Source organism: Rhinoderma darwinii, chromosome 7 (assembly GCF_050947455.1).
Source record: "Rhinoderma darwinii isolate aRhiDar2 chromosome 7, aRhiDar2.hap1, whole genome shotgun sequence".
NCBI classification, from domain to species: Eukaryota; Metazoa; Chordata; class Amphibia; order Anura; family Rhinodermatidae; genus Rhinoderma; species Rhinoderma darwinii.
This window is the reverse complement of record NC_134693.1, coordinates 13061058-13078221: the sequence shown is the minus strand read 5'-3', so window position 1 is coordinate 13078221 and position 17164 is coordinate 13061058. Positions and strand designations below refer to the sequence as shown.

The 17164-nt window shown below is 44.1% G+C and overlaps 1 protein-coding gene across 9 annotated transcripts in view; it reads right to left on the bottom strand.

Annotated features, from left to right (window-relative positions):
* The window catches only part of SGIP1 (SH3GL interacting endocytic adaptor 1), an 88447-nt gene that overhangs the window by 62186 nt on the left and 9097 nt on the right, over positions 1-17164 (bottom strand). For 4 of the 9 annotated variants that reach the window (XM_075832782.1, XM_075832786.1, XM_075832780.1 and 1 more), the window contains exons 1-3: positions 958-1120; positions 747-810; positions 191-215 (exon numbers count right to left, since the gene is read on the bottom strand). In XM_075832782.1, the coding sequence (XP_075688897.1) occupies positions 191-215; positions 747-810; positions 958-976 (108 nt within the window). In that variant the 5' untranslated portion in view covers positions 977-1120. Of the gene's footprint in view, positions 1-190; positions 216-746; positions 811-957; positions 1122-1509; positions 1544-17164 lie in introns of those variants that run through there. The other 5 variants (XM_075832787.1, XM_075832788.1, XM_075832781.1 and 2 more) reach the window with 4 other exon arrangements.

Sequence of the window (17164 nt, the reverse complement as noted above, 5' to 3'; positions counted from 1 at the left end):
TAAAAAAAACAAAAAAACGACCTCTACAAATGCGAGCTGGAATCTGATTGGTTGCTTTGGGCGACCGCTGCGCTTTGACTTTTCGTTTTGATAAATCCCCTCCATAATGTCTTGCTGGAGTGAATGGATAACCTATATTTGGTGGACATTCAAGAATTAGGCAGACGATAGATAAATAAGGATGACTTACGCTGCTGTCCCGGTCTGGTGATCCCCTGCAGGAAGGAAAGGAAGACGTTCATTAGAAAAGAGCAGGAATTGCAAAACGCGTTACAAAAGCGCCGGTCACTGTGTAAAAAAATGACTGGAAAGTCCCTAGAATCCATGTCTGAGGCTGGGAATAAAGAAGCTTCGGTTTCACGACTCGCCGACACATTGGCGCACACACTGGTAGACTGGTTGGTGCAGTGAGTAAATGTGATGTCGGGCTCCTGCATGAGGCCACATGCACACGACCGTAGATTTCGTCCGTAATTACGGACACATTCATTTCTATGGCCGACAGACACCTTTCCATATATTTACGGGAAGGCGTCCGTGCCATAGAAACCTTCCGTAAAAAATAGGACATGTCCTACTTTTTTTATTTTTACGGACCAAATCCTCTATACCACCCAATTATACCGACGCGACTTTTCCCTTTATTGAGGTCATTCTCCAATAGTTCAAAGGCAAATGTTGCGCAACCATCAAAGTACCACTCTGACCCATACGTAGAGCCGCCGCCGACCGCAGGACATACTCACGTGGAATCAGTGTCCTTTTCTTTCTTCCGTATACCAAATGCCTTCCGGGTACGTTTTTTCAATCCTAAAATAAAAAAAAAAGAGCTGAACATTAAAATTTCACCTACTACTTCGTTCTAGCGATCCGCGTGAGCCGCGGAGGTCACACCCCTACAGATCGGGTATTGTTTGGATATCCTAGTTGTAAGTGAAGCAAAGGTTGTTAAAATACCAACAGCATAATTCTTCATTACACACGTGTGGACGACTGGATGAGATCGGGATATCGGTCACTTAGCTCAACAGGCCACAACACGGACTGTAATTGCAGGAACGGCACAACGTCCAGGAAAATAGTTCCAGAATTGTTTTTATTTCACGGGGAATAAAAGTATTTACTAAATCAGATATATCAGGAGAGGGAACAGGTCCCCTTTAAGGAAAATGTGCAGATGGAATGTTAAAGCAGTTGTGTTATTACATAACAGTCAATTTGAACAAGCAGTGCTGCAATGTAAAGCATGGGGGAGAATCACTGATTAATGCGGTTTAAGTATATTTGTATTTTCCAGTTTTAATTAATTTGTAAGGATTAAAGAGTTATGATCATCTTATACATTTATGGCATAACACGGAAAATATACAATAAATCCTGATAGGTGCCGGTCCCACTTGCATACTACACTTTCCATTGAAGTCTATGGGAGTTACGGAAAAAGTCAACTGCTGCCTCCACACCACTCACTTCTATGGAGAAGGAGACCAGGGGTCCCAATTGACCTACCACTGAGAACGAAGGCCATGAACCCGTCAATCTTGGGATCAGATGAGGCTCCAATAGACCACCCCCCCCCCCCCCATCGGCTATGAGTAATCAGGTACCTGCATTACATTTGCATATGCTAATCACCGGGCTCATCATTGTCGCAGAGCATTCAGGGACACGGCTCAGCTGCAGAGCTCCTTGGATAGAGGAAATCTTATCTGCGGCCCTGCCCCGGGGGACACACATTAAACCTGGCAGGAAGGCAAATATTTTCTTTCCATTACTATATGTTTGAATGAAATCCTCCCACAGCTGAGCACGCTCCTCGCAGTATTTCAATGGCGCCCGACCTCTGTGATGATGCAACACGTCATCCAACAACAGATGCCACATGATTTAATTATTTCCACAAAACAAGTGTTAAATTATTGCAAAAACGGAAGCGAGGTGAACCAGATATATTCAAAGATCTAAAATATAGAAATACACATACATCCAACTTTAAAGGGTCAGTTCACACAGAGTTTTTTCACACTTTTTTTGACGCGGAAACCGTGTTGGAAAACGCACCAAAAAACTGCCGAAAATGCCTCCCATTGATTTCAATGGGAGGCGGAGGTGTTTTTTTTCCCACGAGCGGAAAAACGGGCCCGAGGGAAAAAGAAGTGACATGCACAATCTACGGGCGTTTACGCCTCTGACCTCCCATTGACATCAATGGGAGGCAGAGAAAGCGTATTTTGCGGCGTTTTACGCCCGCAGCGCTCAATGGCCGTGGGCGAAAAACGCTGCGAAAATCGGTGTGCAGGCAGAGCAAAATCTGTCTCAAAATTCCAAACGGAATTTTGAGGCAGATTTTGCTCCTGCAAAATACTCAGTGTGAACCCGGCCTTAAGCGGATCGGTCATCATACTGTGGATTCCAACCCCATAGACTGTAAGGCCAAATGCACACCATGCGTATTACATGCAGATTTGCCGTGCATATTTTTGTGCAGCGTAATACAGTAACAGCAAAGTAAATGAGATCTCAAGAAATCTCATCTTCACGTCGCCTTTTTTTTTCTGCACGTAAATTCACCTGCGGTGCGTATTTTAAAATACGCAGCACGGCAATTTATCTTGCGTTTCCGCCTTGTATCTGGCCAGTTGTTGTTTTTTAACGAACCAAAATCCGCAGCATAAAAAAAACACCACACACCTATTTTCGGATCAGAATGTAAAAACCGCAAAAAAACATGCATAAAAAAAAAAAGCAAAAAAAAAAAACGCACTAGTAGGGTATGTTCACACACTGAACAAAAAACGGCAGAAAATACGGAGCTGTTTTCCGCCGTAATTACGGAAGCGTTTCCAGGTGACGCCAGGTTTGCAGATGTTGCACATCATTTGTGGTTTTCTTCTTTTTGCGGATAAGTTGCGGATGACTACGGATCCGTATTTACGGACAGTATTTACAGATGGATGAAAAAACGCTAGTGTGCACGGAGCCTAGGCCTCAGGCACACGGCTGTGCCCATAGTCACGGTCCGCGATTACGGCACGGCCGGCCGCTCTCATCCACCTGCATTTTCGGCCCCCGCTCTCATACAAAGTATGGGAACACGGACCGTATAAAGCAAAAGATAGAACATGTCTTATCTTTTGTGGAGTCTTTCTACGGCCCGGACCCCTTCCTGTAAATATACGGAAGGTGTCCTTGGTCAATAGAAACAAATGGGTCCGCAATTTCGGATGAATTCTACGTCCTGTGCATGGGGCCTCACACATGACTTCAGGATCAGACTATACGGTTACCATGGAGACACATAGGTCTGCATAGAGGCTGTGAACACAAAATAGAAGATTTTCAGGACAATTTGCAACTTTGTTGTTTTGTTTTTTAGATACATTGGAGCAATTAGAAAATATTGGTTGCAAAAGTATACGTAGCCTTTAAATGGAAAGCAGGGGAAATGAATGGGCAGACGTGACTTCCCCCGGCAGCGACGCAGATCGCCGGGGTTTGGACAGGCGAGACCCACGATCAGCCGCCTTCCTTTTCTCACAAAGACAACCCCTTTAATTCTGTATGTTTTCCATGTTGAATGAATCTGTATTTTATTCTCTATCTGCTCGACGTCTAGGATTCCCTTTCGCCCGGGACACTGCAGCAGTAAACAGGGAAAGTGGTAGACCGCTGTGCACCAAAGAGGAGAACACGAGCCGTTCCAGTGAACAGCAAGAAAAGGGAACACGATCCCGTCATCAATATTTCAGCAGGATTAATCTGCAGGTATAACGGACTTGATGCTCCAGCGTAGGGTTAAATGGCGACGGGAGCCGTTTCTGCGCAGCCAAGAGGTGGATTTGTAAACGGTGCATCATACAATTGAACCCCCAATCTTACGGAGCGAGAAATACCGGACGCCTGGGCTACTGAATAACAGTCATGGGGCTTACAAATGCCACATGAAGATATTTTGGGGGTGTAAAGACATTGGGGGTGTAAACACCGTTATGCCCCGCAGCATGGCAATCAGAAACTGCAGGGCAACGTGCACCACGTCCCACAGTAAAGCGCTTGCCTGCTTCAGAAAGTGGTGCAAGCTCTACCACCACATTTCTGCACAAAAAAGATCTCCGCTTGCTGTCAGTGGATCAAAACTATGCACAAAACCGGCAACTGACACAGGTGCAGGGCTCATTACTAACTACAGCCACTTGTGTCATGACCAATATCGGTTCTCAACCTCTGAATGTAAACAATAATGTTTCCATTCACTGACAGCAAGCAGACTTCTCGCAAATGATGTGAAATCGATGCTTGAAATGTATTAAAAAAAATTGCAGAGCTTTTTATTATACAGCGATTAGACAAGTCGTCTCAAGTCAACCCCTTATTAAAATGAAGCCGACCAGCCTGTCCGGGAAATGTAGCATTACATGACGGCCATTCAACCGTGTGTAATGTAATGCCAGGACGCACCAGTTCTGCCAGAGCGGGAGCATTCTGCCACATAGAGGGGGGCCCAAGTGTGGGACCCCGCCTCTATAACATCCATATACTCTAATAGGGTACACGGACAGGGATTGTCCTGATGAAACCCTTTAAATATAGATACTTGCCTCTATTGAAAACAAAAAATGAAGAGCGGTGAGTCTTTATGGTTACGGACTGCAAACAAACCCTGTACATTATGGAGTACACAGGGTTCCTTCCATTTGTCCCTTACATTTATGTTTGTAGTCTGTAACCATGGAGACACATAGTTCTGCATAGGAGCTGTAGACACAAAACGGTAGGAGATTTTTGCAAAGTTTGTTTTCTTTGCTTTTTTTTTTTTTAATTTCAGTTTCTTATGGTTTCCCTCCGGCATTTCCATATGACGCGAGAGGGAAACAAAATCTGATCATCCGACATATGTGAAGGGGCCTCTCTACTTTGATGGACCATAGGAACTCTCCAATGCATTGGTTTTGAAGAAACAATAACAACTGATATAGGCCCCGTTCACACATTGCAGATACGATCAGTATTTTGAAGCCAAAACCGAGATCCTAAACACAGGGAAAATATAAATCGAAACAAAATACTATGCAAAATATTGACCAAATCTGCAATGTGTGAATGAGGCCTAAGAGCATTCTCAGTACAATGAGAACCCCAGTGACCAGCTGGATTAAAGCAGACCCCAAATCAGGGACAGACACTTTAAAGAATTTTTAACCCTTGTATACCATAGACTTCAGGTTGTAGGGACCGAACACAAAGCTATAACATTTATATTCATTCAAACTTTTCTGCTATGACACAAAACTACATGACGTGACTGAACGTGATATTCCAATGCATTTCTTTCAAAATGTTCAACTTTGACAAAAGTGAAAACAAAAGAAAAACACCAAAATAAATATAAGGTGCTGTTGCTAACTGGAAACTGTCAAGAAGCAGCTGTTGACAGATCTATTATTCTTATGTGCAACTATTAGGCCTCATGTCTACTTCAGTTATTTTCTTCAGTGTGCTATCCGGTTTTTTTAACGGATAGAACCCTGACACATTCATTTCTATGGGGCATGCACACTTCCGTTGTTTTAACGGAACCGTGTGGCCATTCCGACAAAAATAGGACAGGTCCTACTCCTGTCCGTCTTTGACGGGACAGTCTCTGCCTTTTCATTGATTGGGTCCGTGAAACAACGGACTGCACACCCGTGTGCAGTCCGTGTTTCACAGATCTGTCGTTAGCGGCTGTACAACGGCCAACGGACGTGTGCATGAGGCCTTAGGGTTTTATCACACAAGCAGATTTGGATTTTTTGCAGCGATTTTCTTATAATCGCGCAGTCCCTCAACAAAATAACGTTAGTGTTTTTACAGAAATGTTGCCTTTCTGCAGCGGTTTTGTACGTGTGAATTCACCATAATAGCATTTTTAAATGTATAATGGCGTCCTGCTAAAAAAGTCAGACGGGCACCACGATAAATATGAAAAAAAACAGTGTGCTGTACAATCACCCAAAAAAACAACTTCGGGTTCACACGTTCAATAAAAAACGGCTAAAAATTACAGGGCTGATTTCAGAGAAAACAGCCTCTGATTTTCAGATGTTTTTGAAGCTGAAAACGTTTTTTTGAGATGTTTTTTGGAGCCGTTTTTCCATTGACAATGAAAAACAGCTCCAAAAATGGCTCAAGAAGTGACATGCTCCTTTTTAGGCTGCATTTTTTTTTAAATGGCGGCGTAAAAAAATCTGCCCCATCTGAACGAAACTCAGTTTTTCCCATTGAATTCAATGGGCAGATGTTTTTAGGCATTTAGCTACCGTTTTTTTAGGCGTATTTGGAAGCGTTTACGCCTGAAAACCCAGCGTGTGAACATACCCTTAGGCCCACATGGGATTTCCTGGCTATGTTGTGCCCCCCCATTTAGACCCCTTGTGTTCATCCTTTGCCTAGTTGACCTGTTGATCCATATTGGTCTGTTTTATGATTATGATGGATGGTAATTTCTTGTTTACAACGCTCTGTATGTGTCTTATTGGTTTGCGGTTTTGTTTTTATTTTTTGATTATTACGCCGTGAACGCAGTGATTGGCTTATCTCTCGTTCACGCGATGAGACAGTCCAGGCAGAATTCGTGGAGAGCGGTCTTGTTTTATATCCGGCTTCATGACTTGTTTATTTTTGGTCTATACTCGCATGGCGAGGTTTGTTTTGTTGTCGTGCCATATGTCGCTTTGTAACATTGTGTACACGACTTGTGACAGAAGTATCAAAGTGCAAATACACACTGTTCACTCGGTTCATACTACGGCACAATTCAGATCTGCATTAGAGGCCTCCGTCGCAGATCCGGCCGAGATTACCGTAAAAAATAGCGCAGAATGCTGCTTTTGTAAAACCACAGAAACCCCGTCGGAAAGCCAAACGGAACCCATTAGGCTATATTCACACTGAGGATTTTTTGCGCCGGAATCCGCTGCAAAATTCCGCCTCCCGACGCAAATGGGCGCTTCTTTTTTCCGCTAGCTGATTTTTTCAGCTAGCGGCCAAAAGAAGCGTTCTGCCCGATATTCGGATGGATTCCGCCCAAATCTCCCTTTGAAGTGAATGGGAGTAGGAATCTTCCTGCCAACGACAGAAATAATTCTGTGGCGGATTTTGCGGCGGTACCCACCAAGCAAAATCTGCCGTGTGAAAAGTTCAATGGGCTCCATTGGCTGCCGGTGGTGTCCGTGGTGCAATGGAATAGTTGCTTCCGTTTTTCCCTTGTTCTGCTCCTTTGACAATGAAACGACCAACGCAGGTGTGAACAGGGCCTTAATAAACCTTATTGTTGATTTTAAAAAAAAAAATTATCAACAAAATGTATATATTTTAATGAGAGAAAAAGCGTAAAAATAAAAAGCATCCTAACAACTTGCCACCATCATGGTATGTAGAATACCCCATAACATCAGGGGTAAATGTAGTGGAGCAATGTACCCCGAAATATAATCCTAGACAGACAGACAGACACACACACACACACACACTCACACACACACACACAAAATACATAAACCTTTCAATGAATGTACACTCTACCTCAATTCAAACATATATTAACCCCTTCCCGTCAATTGTCGTATGGATACGTCATGGAAAGCTAGTGCTTCCGCATTTTGCCGTATCCTTACGCCAAATGCTGGGCACCGTCTCAGAAGCTGAGCCGATGCCATCATCGCCGGATGTCAGCGGTATCTTACAGCTGACATCCGACTGTAATGGCGGGGACCGAAATTAGCTTAGATCCCCACCATTAACCCCTTAAATGCAGCGCTCAAACGCGATCGCTGCATTTAAGGTGTTTGCAGCTCACCGGCAATACTGGCCTCCCGGTCTGCCTAACACGGAAGCCAATCAGGACCCACCCGGCGGCGGAGCCTGAACGGCTTCTGTAGCCGCCGGCAAGATGGCGCCGGCTCAGGAGCTGAGCCGGCGTCATCAGCAGTGGATGTCAGCTGTATGTAACAGTTGACATCCACCTGTAACGGCAGGAACAGTAGCTAGCTCCGATCCCTGCCATTAACCCCTTCGATCGAAAGGGCTGCCGACTGCTGCTATGGCAACAGGAGACACAATGGCCTCCTGCTCTGCCATTAGGGAAGCCGATTAGGCCCTGTCGGGAGGCGAAGCCAAACCGGCTTGCGGTCAGTGAATAACTGACAGATCTACGTAGGTAGGGCAATGTATTAGAAAAAAAAATAATCAGACAGTTGGACCTTCAAGTCCCCTAGTGTGACTTGAAAATAAAGTGTCAAAAAAGTGTAAAAAAGTGTAAAAAATAAGTGAAAAAAATAAGTTTGAAAACATAATAAAAGTTTCAAGTAATAAAATAAAACACAATCGCCCTGTTCCCTTATCAAGTTCTTTATCAGTAAAAATAATAATAAACCATACGTATTTGGTATAGCCGCGACCGTAACGACCTGAGGTATAAAAACATTATATTATTTATTGCACACGGTGAACAGCGTAAAAAACTATACCAGAATTTCTGGTCACTTTGCCCTACAAATATTGGAATAGAAAGTGATCAAAAAGTCACACGTATCCAGAAATGGTACCTATAAAAACTATAGCTCGTCTCGCAAAAAACAAGCCCTCGTACAGCTCCGTCGACGAAAAAGTTAAAAAGTTATAGTTCTCACAACTTGGCGACAGAAAAAATACATTCTTTTTACAAAAGTAATTTTATAGTGCAAAAAGTTGTAAAACATAAAAAAGTGCCAGAAATTAGATATCGCCGGAATCGTACTGACCCGCAGAATAAAGTTAATATGTCGTTTATAACGCATGGTGAACGCTGTATAAAAAAAATCTAAAAAAAACTATCCCAGAATTGCGGTTTTTTGGTCACCTTGCCTTCCAAAAATAGGATAAGAAGTGATCAAAAAGTCGCATGTACCCCAAAATTGTACCAATAAAAACGACAGCTCGTCCTGCAAAAAAACAGCCCTCATACCGCTACGTCTATGGAAAAATAAATTTAGTTAAGGCTCCAATAAGTCAGGAAAGAAAAAATATGCAACTGTGCCGACCCGAGGGGAACATTTCTTCTGTTTCAAGAGGAGATCTATCAAGGCCCTAAAATTAGGGAACCAGGAAGGGGAGGGCCCAAACATATCCGCTGGAAGCGAGGGCGCCCGTATTATACCAGGACACTTTCCCAGCAAAATTGCCCAAACTGCAAAGGTGCGGAGCGTGGACTAAAAGGGGGATAAGGAAGGATATTTATCAGTGCGACACCGGCCTGTGCAGAAAGGATTGGGTCACAGCGTAACACACATCTATGGATTATTTTATTGTTTTTTTTACCCCCTGACTATGCCCCTGATGTACTCCGCCCCGCTTACATGTACCCCCACATTATAAACGGAAACACCAGCAATACTCAAACAAAACGATTACCAAGCAAAATGGGAAAACAGCTCTGGATTTTCAATCCTTTTTTAATCACACTAGCATTTTTGCGGCTGTTTTTGGAGCTGTTGAGAATGAAAACGGCTCCAAAAACGGCTCGAAAAGTGACATGCGCTTCTTTTTTAAGTTGCGTCTTTTTACGTGCTGTAATTTGAAAATGAGGCGTAAAAAAACGTCCCGTCGGAACAGAACGTCGTATTTCCCATTGACATCAATGGGCAGATGTTTGTAGGCGGTCTGCTTCCGATTTTTCAGCCGGCTGAAAATAGCCCGCGTGAACATACCCTAGCGGACAACGTCCTGATTGGAGTTGGTAGTAATGTATATATCTCAGTTCTGGCATTATATCCCTTATATATAAAAGTCTATTGCGGAGGTTCCTGGATAGATTTCCCTCCCTGTTGAGAAGCAAATAAGAAAGGGATATCGGGCCTATAGAGGAAACTCATCGGAATGATATTCTAGCCCAAATCCCTAGACTGTCCGTGAATGAAGCACATTGTATTTCTCATTTATATTTGCTACATAGGGTTCAGGCTGGATTCACACGAGCATGTTCGGTCCGTAATGGACGGAACGTATTTCGGCCGCAAGTCCCGGACCGAACACACTGCAGGGAGCCGGGCTCCTAGCATCATAGTTATGTACGACGCTAGGAGTCCCTGCTTCGTGGCGGACAACTGTCTCGTACTGTAATCATGTCTTCAGTACGGGACAGTAGTTCCACGGAGAGGCAGGGACTAGCGTCGTACATAACTATGATGCTAGGAGCCCGGCTCCCTGCACTGTGTTCGGTCCTGGACTTGCGGCCGAAATGGGTTTAGAGATTCTCCTATATGTCCTAGGTGCGGTGTGGAAACGGGTACTCTTATACACGTCGTTTTAGTCGGAAGTGGTGGATCTTATTTCCTCCATATATCGGGTTTCTATAGATTTGACCCCATATGTATGTATTCTGGGATACGTAGAGGATCTATTTCTGAACATTGGACATTTGTTATATGGAGCTAGGAATCTTATTGCACAACATTGGATAGATGAGCCACCTCCCACCCTATTGGAATTTTGTAATAAAAAGTCAATTGGTTGACACGTATGGAAAAATATATATATATTTCTCGGAATGAAAGGCACACGTTGGACAAACTCTGGGTGCCCTGGATAGAGAGACAGGGGTCAGACTCTTTACCTGATGCTGCGGCTGGATTGGGACCGATTGGATTCTATTATATACATGCTGGTAAATATCGCTTTGGCCTCTCATGAATAATCTCATTACTAATGGTATAATTTGAACGGTGAATGACATTGTGTATATATTATATTGCTGTACTTCGCACTTTTTTTTGCATTTAATACAATATGTACTTTAACTCCTTAACGCCGAAGGACGGATATATCCGTCCTCAGCAGCTGCTAGTTCGCGCAGGAGGACGGATATATCCGTCCTGTGATGGCGCGGGTACTGACACTGTACCCACGCGATCAGCGGCAGGAGCACGGCTGTTATACACAGCCTGGCTCCTGCTGCAACTGCCGGAATCAAAGCGCGCTCCGATTCCGGCAGTTTAACCCATTAAATGCCGCTGTCAATAGTGACAGCGGCATCTAATGTGTTTGACAGAGGGGGGAGCTCCCTCTGTCATCCGATCGGCGCCCCCGCAAACAAATAGCGGGTCGCTGTCGGGTTTCCATGGCAGCGGGGGGTCTAACAAAGACCCCCAGGTCTGCCTTCAGCATCTGCCTGTTAGGCGATGCCGGAGGCATGACCTAACAGATTGCCTGTCAGTTTTACACTGACAGGCAATAATGCTTTGGTATACTAAGTATACCAAAGCATTATATATGCGATCGGCACATCGCATAGTGAAGTCCCCTGGTGGGACTAAAAAAAAAAATGTCAATCAGTTAAATAAAGTTGGTGACAAAAAATAAAAAAATAATTACAGTGAAAATCAAATAAAACAACTTTTTTTGCCCAAAAAGTGGTTTTATTTAGTAAAAGTGTCAAAACAAATCACACATACACATATATGGTATCCCCGCAATCATAACAACTTGAACAATAAAATGAACACATTAATTAAACCGCCGGATGAACGGCGTCCAAAAAAAACGCAAAAAACAACGGCAAAATTCTCTCTTTTCTCCCATTCCCCCCATAAAAAATTAAATAAAAATGAATCTAGAAGTCCTATGTACCCCAAAATAGTACTAATGAAAACTACACATTGGCCCGCAAAAATCAAGCCCACATACGGCCACATCGATGGAAAAATAAAAACGTTACGGCTCTTGGAATGCGGCGATGCAAAAACAAGTGATTTTTTTCTAAACGGCTTTTTATTGTGCAAACGTAGGAAAACATATAAAACCCTTACATATTTGGTATCCCCGTAATCGTGCCGACCCATAGAATAAAGTGAACATGTTATTTACGCTGCATAGTAAACGGCGTAAATTTGTAACGTGAAAATCAATGCTGGAATAGCTGCTTATTTTCAATTCTCTCCTAAAATAAAGTTAATAAAAGTTAATCAATATAGTATAAGCCTCTAAAAATGGTGCAATTACAAAATACAACTCGTCCCGCAAAAAACAAGCCCTTATACGGCTATATAGACGGAATACAAAAACAGTTACGACTCTTGGAATGCGACCGTGAAAAAACAAAAAATAATCCTTGGTCATTAACGTGCAAAATGGCCCGGTCATTAAGGGGTTAAAGGAAGGGGGGAGATTACTTATTTTGTTTGTTTTCTTTGTATTGGGGTGATATGTTACTAAAATTTTGCAGTAAAACTTTACATGATTAACAAAAAAATAAAATAAAATGTATCAACTATTGTGATACAGTGAAGAACACTCTTGATGACCTACGCCCTCATTAATTCTCAAAAACAACCCCCCACCCGCTGAGTGAATGCAAACATCGTTCAGATCCTCGTGTTTGCCAATTATTTATCCGCCCAACAAAACCAACGATTTCCAATTCACAAAATACATAAAATTTGGTGAACAAAGTCGTCCCTGATCGCTGGGCTCTATTAATCGGTGAACTTTTCACGAGTCCAATACAATCCGCAATTTCCGTACATGACAGCGCGTCTCGCAGTCATCCTGCTCACGAGACTGGATGTACAGAACTAAAGACGACCTTGAATGATCACCATGGTAATGCTCAGGACAAAAACACAAAGGCAGAGACGTATTTTCTAGAACATATACGCTGCAAATATTTATATTTTTCAGTTAATAATTATTTAGTCTGAATAAATTTACAAAGTCGACCGCAGTGGGAAGGACATTGAATGGAGCAATGCGGCCACTACGATCACAGCTTTGCCCTAAGGGCCCACGCACACATCCGTGACCTTTCATACGGCCGCTAAACACAGACCGCACACGGATGGCTTCTGTGTGCAATCCGTATCTTTAACGGACCAATGAATACAACGGCCGAGACTGATCAGCAAAAACGGACAGGAATAGGACCTGTTCTATAATTCACGGAACGGAGACACGGATCCGCAAAAAAAAAAAAAACAGATGTGTGCATGGCCCATAGATATGAATGGGTCAGTGTGCTATCTATTGTCTGGCTTGTAACACCCATTTCCATACACCCTATTAGGAAATTCTGAGTTAAAGGGACCCCCAGCGATAAGGAGAATGGAGGACCGAAAGTCCCCCGAAGTGCTCCATGAGAAGCATGGGACATCCCGGGTCTGTGCCCGGCAGCTCCATAGAAAAGAATGGAGCGCCGGTCACACATGCGCACCATTCATTTTTATGGAGCTGCCGTACACAGACCCGGGATGTCCCATGCTTCTCATGGAGCACTTCGGGGGAATTTCGGTCCCCCGTTCCCCTTATTGCTGGAGGTCCCAGCGGTCGGACCCCCAGCGATCACACATGTATCCCCTATCCTGTGGATAGGGGACATGTGTTTTATGGGACAACCTCTTTAATAGAGGGGGGTCTTCGGTTTGGGATCCCCATCTCTTGACCAGAGTGGAAAGTGATTACATAGAGGGTCTCTATCACTGGAGGACCTGTCCTATATTACAGACAACACATTGATATGAATGGACACTGTGTAATGCTTCATTTTTCCTGTGGTGGCGCTGCAGGGAAACTGAACACTTACTGCCAGGTTTCCTCACAGATCACAGCTGATCACTGAAGGTCCCAGCAGCTTATTCCAGGCACCCTTTTAACAAGTAGGGATTGTCCAAAGCGGAGAACCACTTTGGAAAATAACTAAAAATCAGCCAACAATAAAAGAAAAAAAACTAAAACGGATTTACGTCGCCAAAAGGTAATTAATTTTTAGACCAAAACTGGACATCGGCTTAAAACAGCTTCAATAAGAGACGTCTAGGATGGAAATTGCAGCATCGTTAGTAAGAGCTGCGGTCACTGATTAAGAAAATGAATTTAATTTCACATTGATGAAGAACGTTTTCCTCTTACGTTGGCAGATAGCCAATAGAGATGCAGTTTCCTCTAATACTTGCTAAATACATTTTACATATTAAATTGCATAACTTGGTCCAGCATGATGAGGGTCTAGCTCTGACGACATTGTTTTATATAGTGGACACATCGTCTTTTGCTCAGTCGGTTTTTGCGGAGAGATTTTAATGCAAAGAATGTAATCGCTAAAATCGTAAAATTTATAACGAGCTCCGTCCGCTGATCAGACATTAGGCACGACTGGACAGTCTACACAGAACAAGCCCGTCGTATCCTTTATATATGGACAAGTCTACAACGTATATACACCAAACGCCCTTGGTCCTATCCATTGGCCATGTAGTCATTTAATCGCACGCTGTATTACAAAAGGTATTATCCCCTAGAAAAGAATACACACGGGGTGATTACGGAACAATAATATGGAACTGTAGGGACGTCCGCTTCAATGTGGTTAAGAAAAAAAAGTCTATCAAATACCCTACTAGGGAATTGTGAGTTAAAGGGGTTGTTCAGTCCTAAGAATTTGATGGCCTATCTGTAAGAACGCCGCGTCAAAACAGCTGATCAACGGGGGTGCCTGGAGTCGGACCCCCACCGATCAGATATTGATGGCCTACCCTGAGGTTAGGCCATCAATTTCTTGTGAATGGAAAACTCCTTTAATTGAGGAGGGATATTAGGTGTAAGAGCCTCATTTATTTGCCAGAGCAAAGAGCAGTTCGTCATTCTGTAGAAATGAATATGCCTGTGCATTGTAGCGCCGAGGGCCGCAGACCACCGGCAACACCCTTCCCCCAGCAGCCTGTATATACATACCACCGGCGTCCCCTTCCTTCCTCCATGTGATGCCGGTATGCTGCAAGGACCCGTAGGGTGCATACGTGCTCCGGTCAATTCTTAAAGGGCCGGCGTGTGCACCAGTATTTGTGCCCCCAGCCTATCTCAGCATACCCTGATCTATAAGAAGGAATTCTGCCCGGTTTCCCAGTGCCAGAGCAACATTGTACTTCCTAGTATTATCCTGCAAAGCTTCCATATCCTGAGTATCGTATCAGAGTCCAGTGTCCGTGACGAGTCCTGCTTCCGAGACTCACTCCAGCACCAGCTAGACTCCAGCACCAGCTAGACTCCTGCACCAGCTAGACTCCTGCACCAGCTAGACTCCTGCACCAGCTAGACTCCTGCACCAGCTAGACTCCTGCACCAGCTAGACTCCTGCACCAGCTAGACTCCTGCACCAGCTAGACTCCTGCACCAGCTAGACTCCTGCACCAGCTAGACTCCTGCACCAGCTAGACTCCTGCACCAGCTAGACTCCTGCACCAGCTAGACTCCTGCACCAGCTAGACTCCTGCACCAGCTAGACTCCAGCACCAGCTAGACTCCAGCACCAGCTAGACTCCAGCACCAGCTTATATCTGCTAGCAACAATCTGACTGCTGCCTCCTAGGTACTATCTACCTGTGACTACATTGCACCTGTCTGGCCAGCACCTACAAACCTGCTGGACATGACATGCATTAGACAGACATTGATTTCTGTGGCACAGTGTAATGCTTAATATCTCCTGTGGTGGCGCTGCAGGGAAATTAAAACACTTGCTGCCAGGTTCCCGGCACAGATTACAGCTCATTGCTGGCGTTCCCAACATCAGGACACCCTATGATTATCTAATCGTTGGGGGGTTCTTTTTTAGCCAAAAGGGAGTCTGTATGTTCTACAAATGCTTGCATAGGACATACTCAGAGGTTCTACAAGCATCACGTTAAATTAGGGAAATTAGATTGTGAGCTCTGCTGCAGACAAGGACCCAAGTCAGGGTTTTAAAAAAAGGAAATAATAAATGAATGTGAATGCATTGAGAGACTTGGAGCGCTGAGGAGCTGGCCGTGGTGCTGATTTTTTTTTTTTTTTACACAGAAACCTACATAACTGCATGGACCGGACAGATTTTGCTGCCTCCTAAAAAACGAACCACAGTAACGCAGGCAATGCGCATCCTGCTACTTATATAAAGGGGAGTCCTGAATGACGGCCATATGTCCTAAGGGTATATTCACACGGCGCAGATTTGTTTCAGCAATTTCTGCCGCTGTTCCATTCATCTTATTGAAATGAATGCACCTCCTGGGGAAACCGCAATATACCGATGTATGGAGCAGATTTTCAGTCGCAGAAATATTTGCAACAAGTCCTTCCATGAATAGGTCATAGCGACAGGCTTTTTAAAGGTGTATCCCCAATATAGACAATTATCCCCTATCCGCAGGATAGGTGATAAGTGCCAGATTGTTGGGGGTCCACTGATCACTAGAACAGGTCCAGAGCCCCCCACGTTCTTCATCACTGCACCCTCCGCAGTGATGAGGTTAAATGGAGCAGCTGTCCAGTACGCGCCCTGCTGCTCCAATCATTGTCTATGGAACTGACGGAAAAATCTGAGATGTCTGTCAGTCCACAGACTGAATGGAGCGGCACCATGCACGCTTATCCACCCCTCCATTCAATGCTTTCCTCACTGCGGTCATGCCGCGAGGGGAAACGGGGAGCTCGGGACTGGTGGGTCCCTTTAAAAGGCAGATAACTCCTATACAACCGGTCCACCCGCTAGCGATTGTAATCTGAATAAATGTTAGGGTATTGGGCTGGTATATATTATGGAGAGTGAAGTAGGGTGGAATATGAGGTTATCAGAAAAAAATCCTATGACAATATAATGCAAGATGACCAAGCATGAATACTGCTAAGCATGGCTGTATGTCACTGCGTAGCCTAAATACTACAATTTCCCAAACCGCCGGGAGAGCTGAAAGGCCTCCGATGAAAGCGAGCAGTATCAATAATGGTTACAGGTCAGCTCTCCTAATCCTCGCCTTAACCTGGCGTAAAGTAAAGCCAACCTCTGAGACATTTTGTGTAATTTACGTCCCCGGTTTTCATGCTTTTCCCTGTTCCGTTTCTCCGCCTCTGACGGCGATCCCCTCTGACTTCCGGTCATCACAAAACAAGACGCAAATTCCAATTTATAGCACTGACAAGTAGAAAAAAAAAAAGAAGCTGGGGATGGACGGGCCTCACTGGGGTTTATTTTCATCTCTGATCCTTAATAAAGATTACTTGATACACGTGAATATTAAATTTAAAAAAAAATGGAAACCCACACCAGGAACTGATGCATTACATCTAGGCCGCAAGACGACTTTGATGATGAATGATTAATCGCCCCTCCCAGATTTTTACT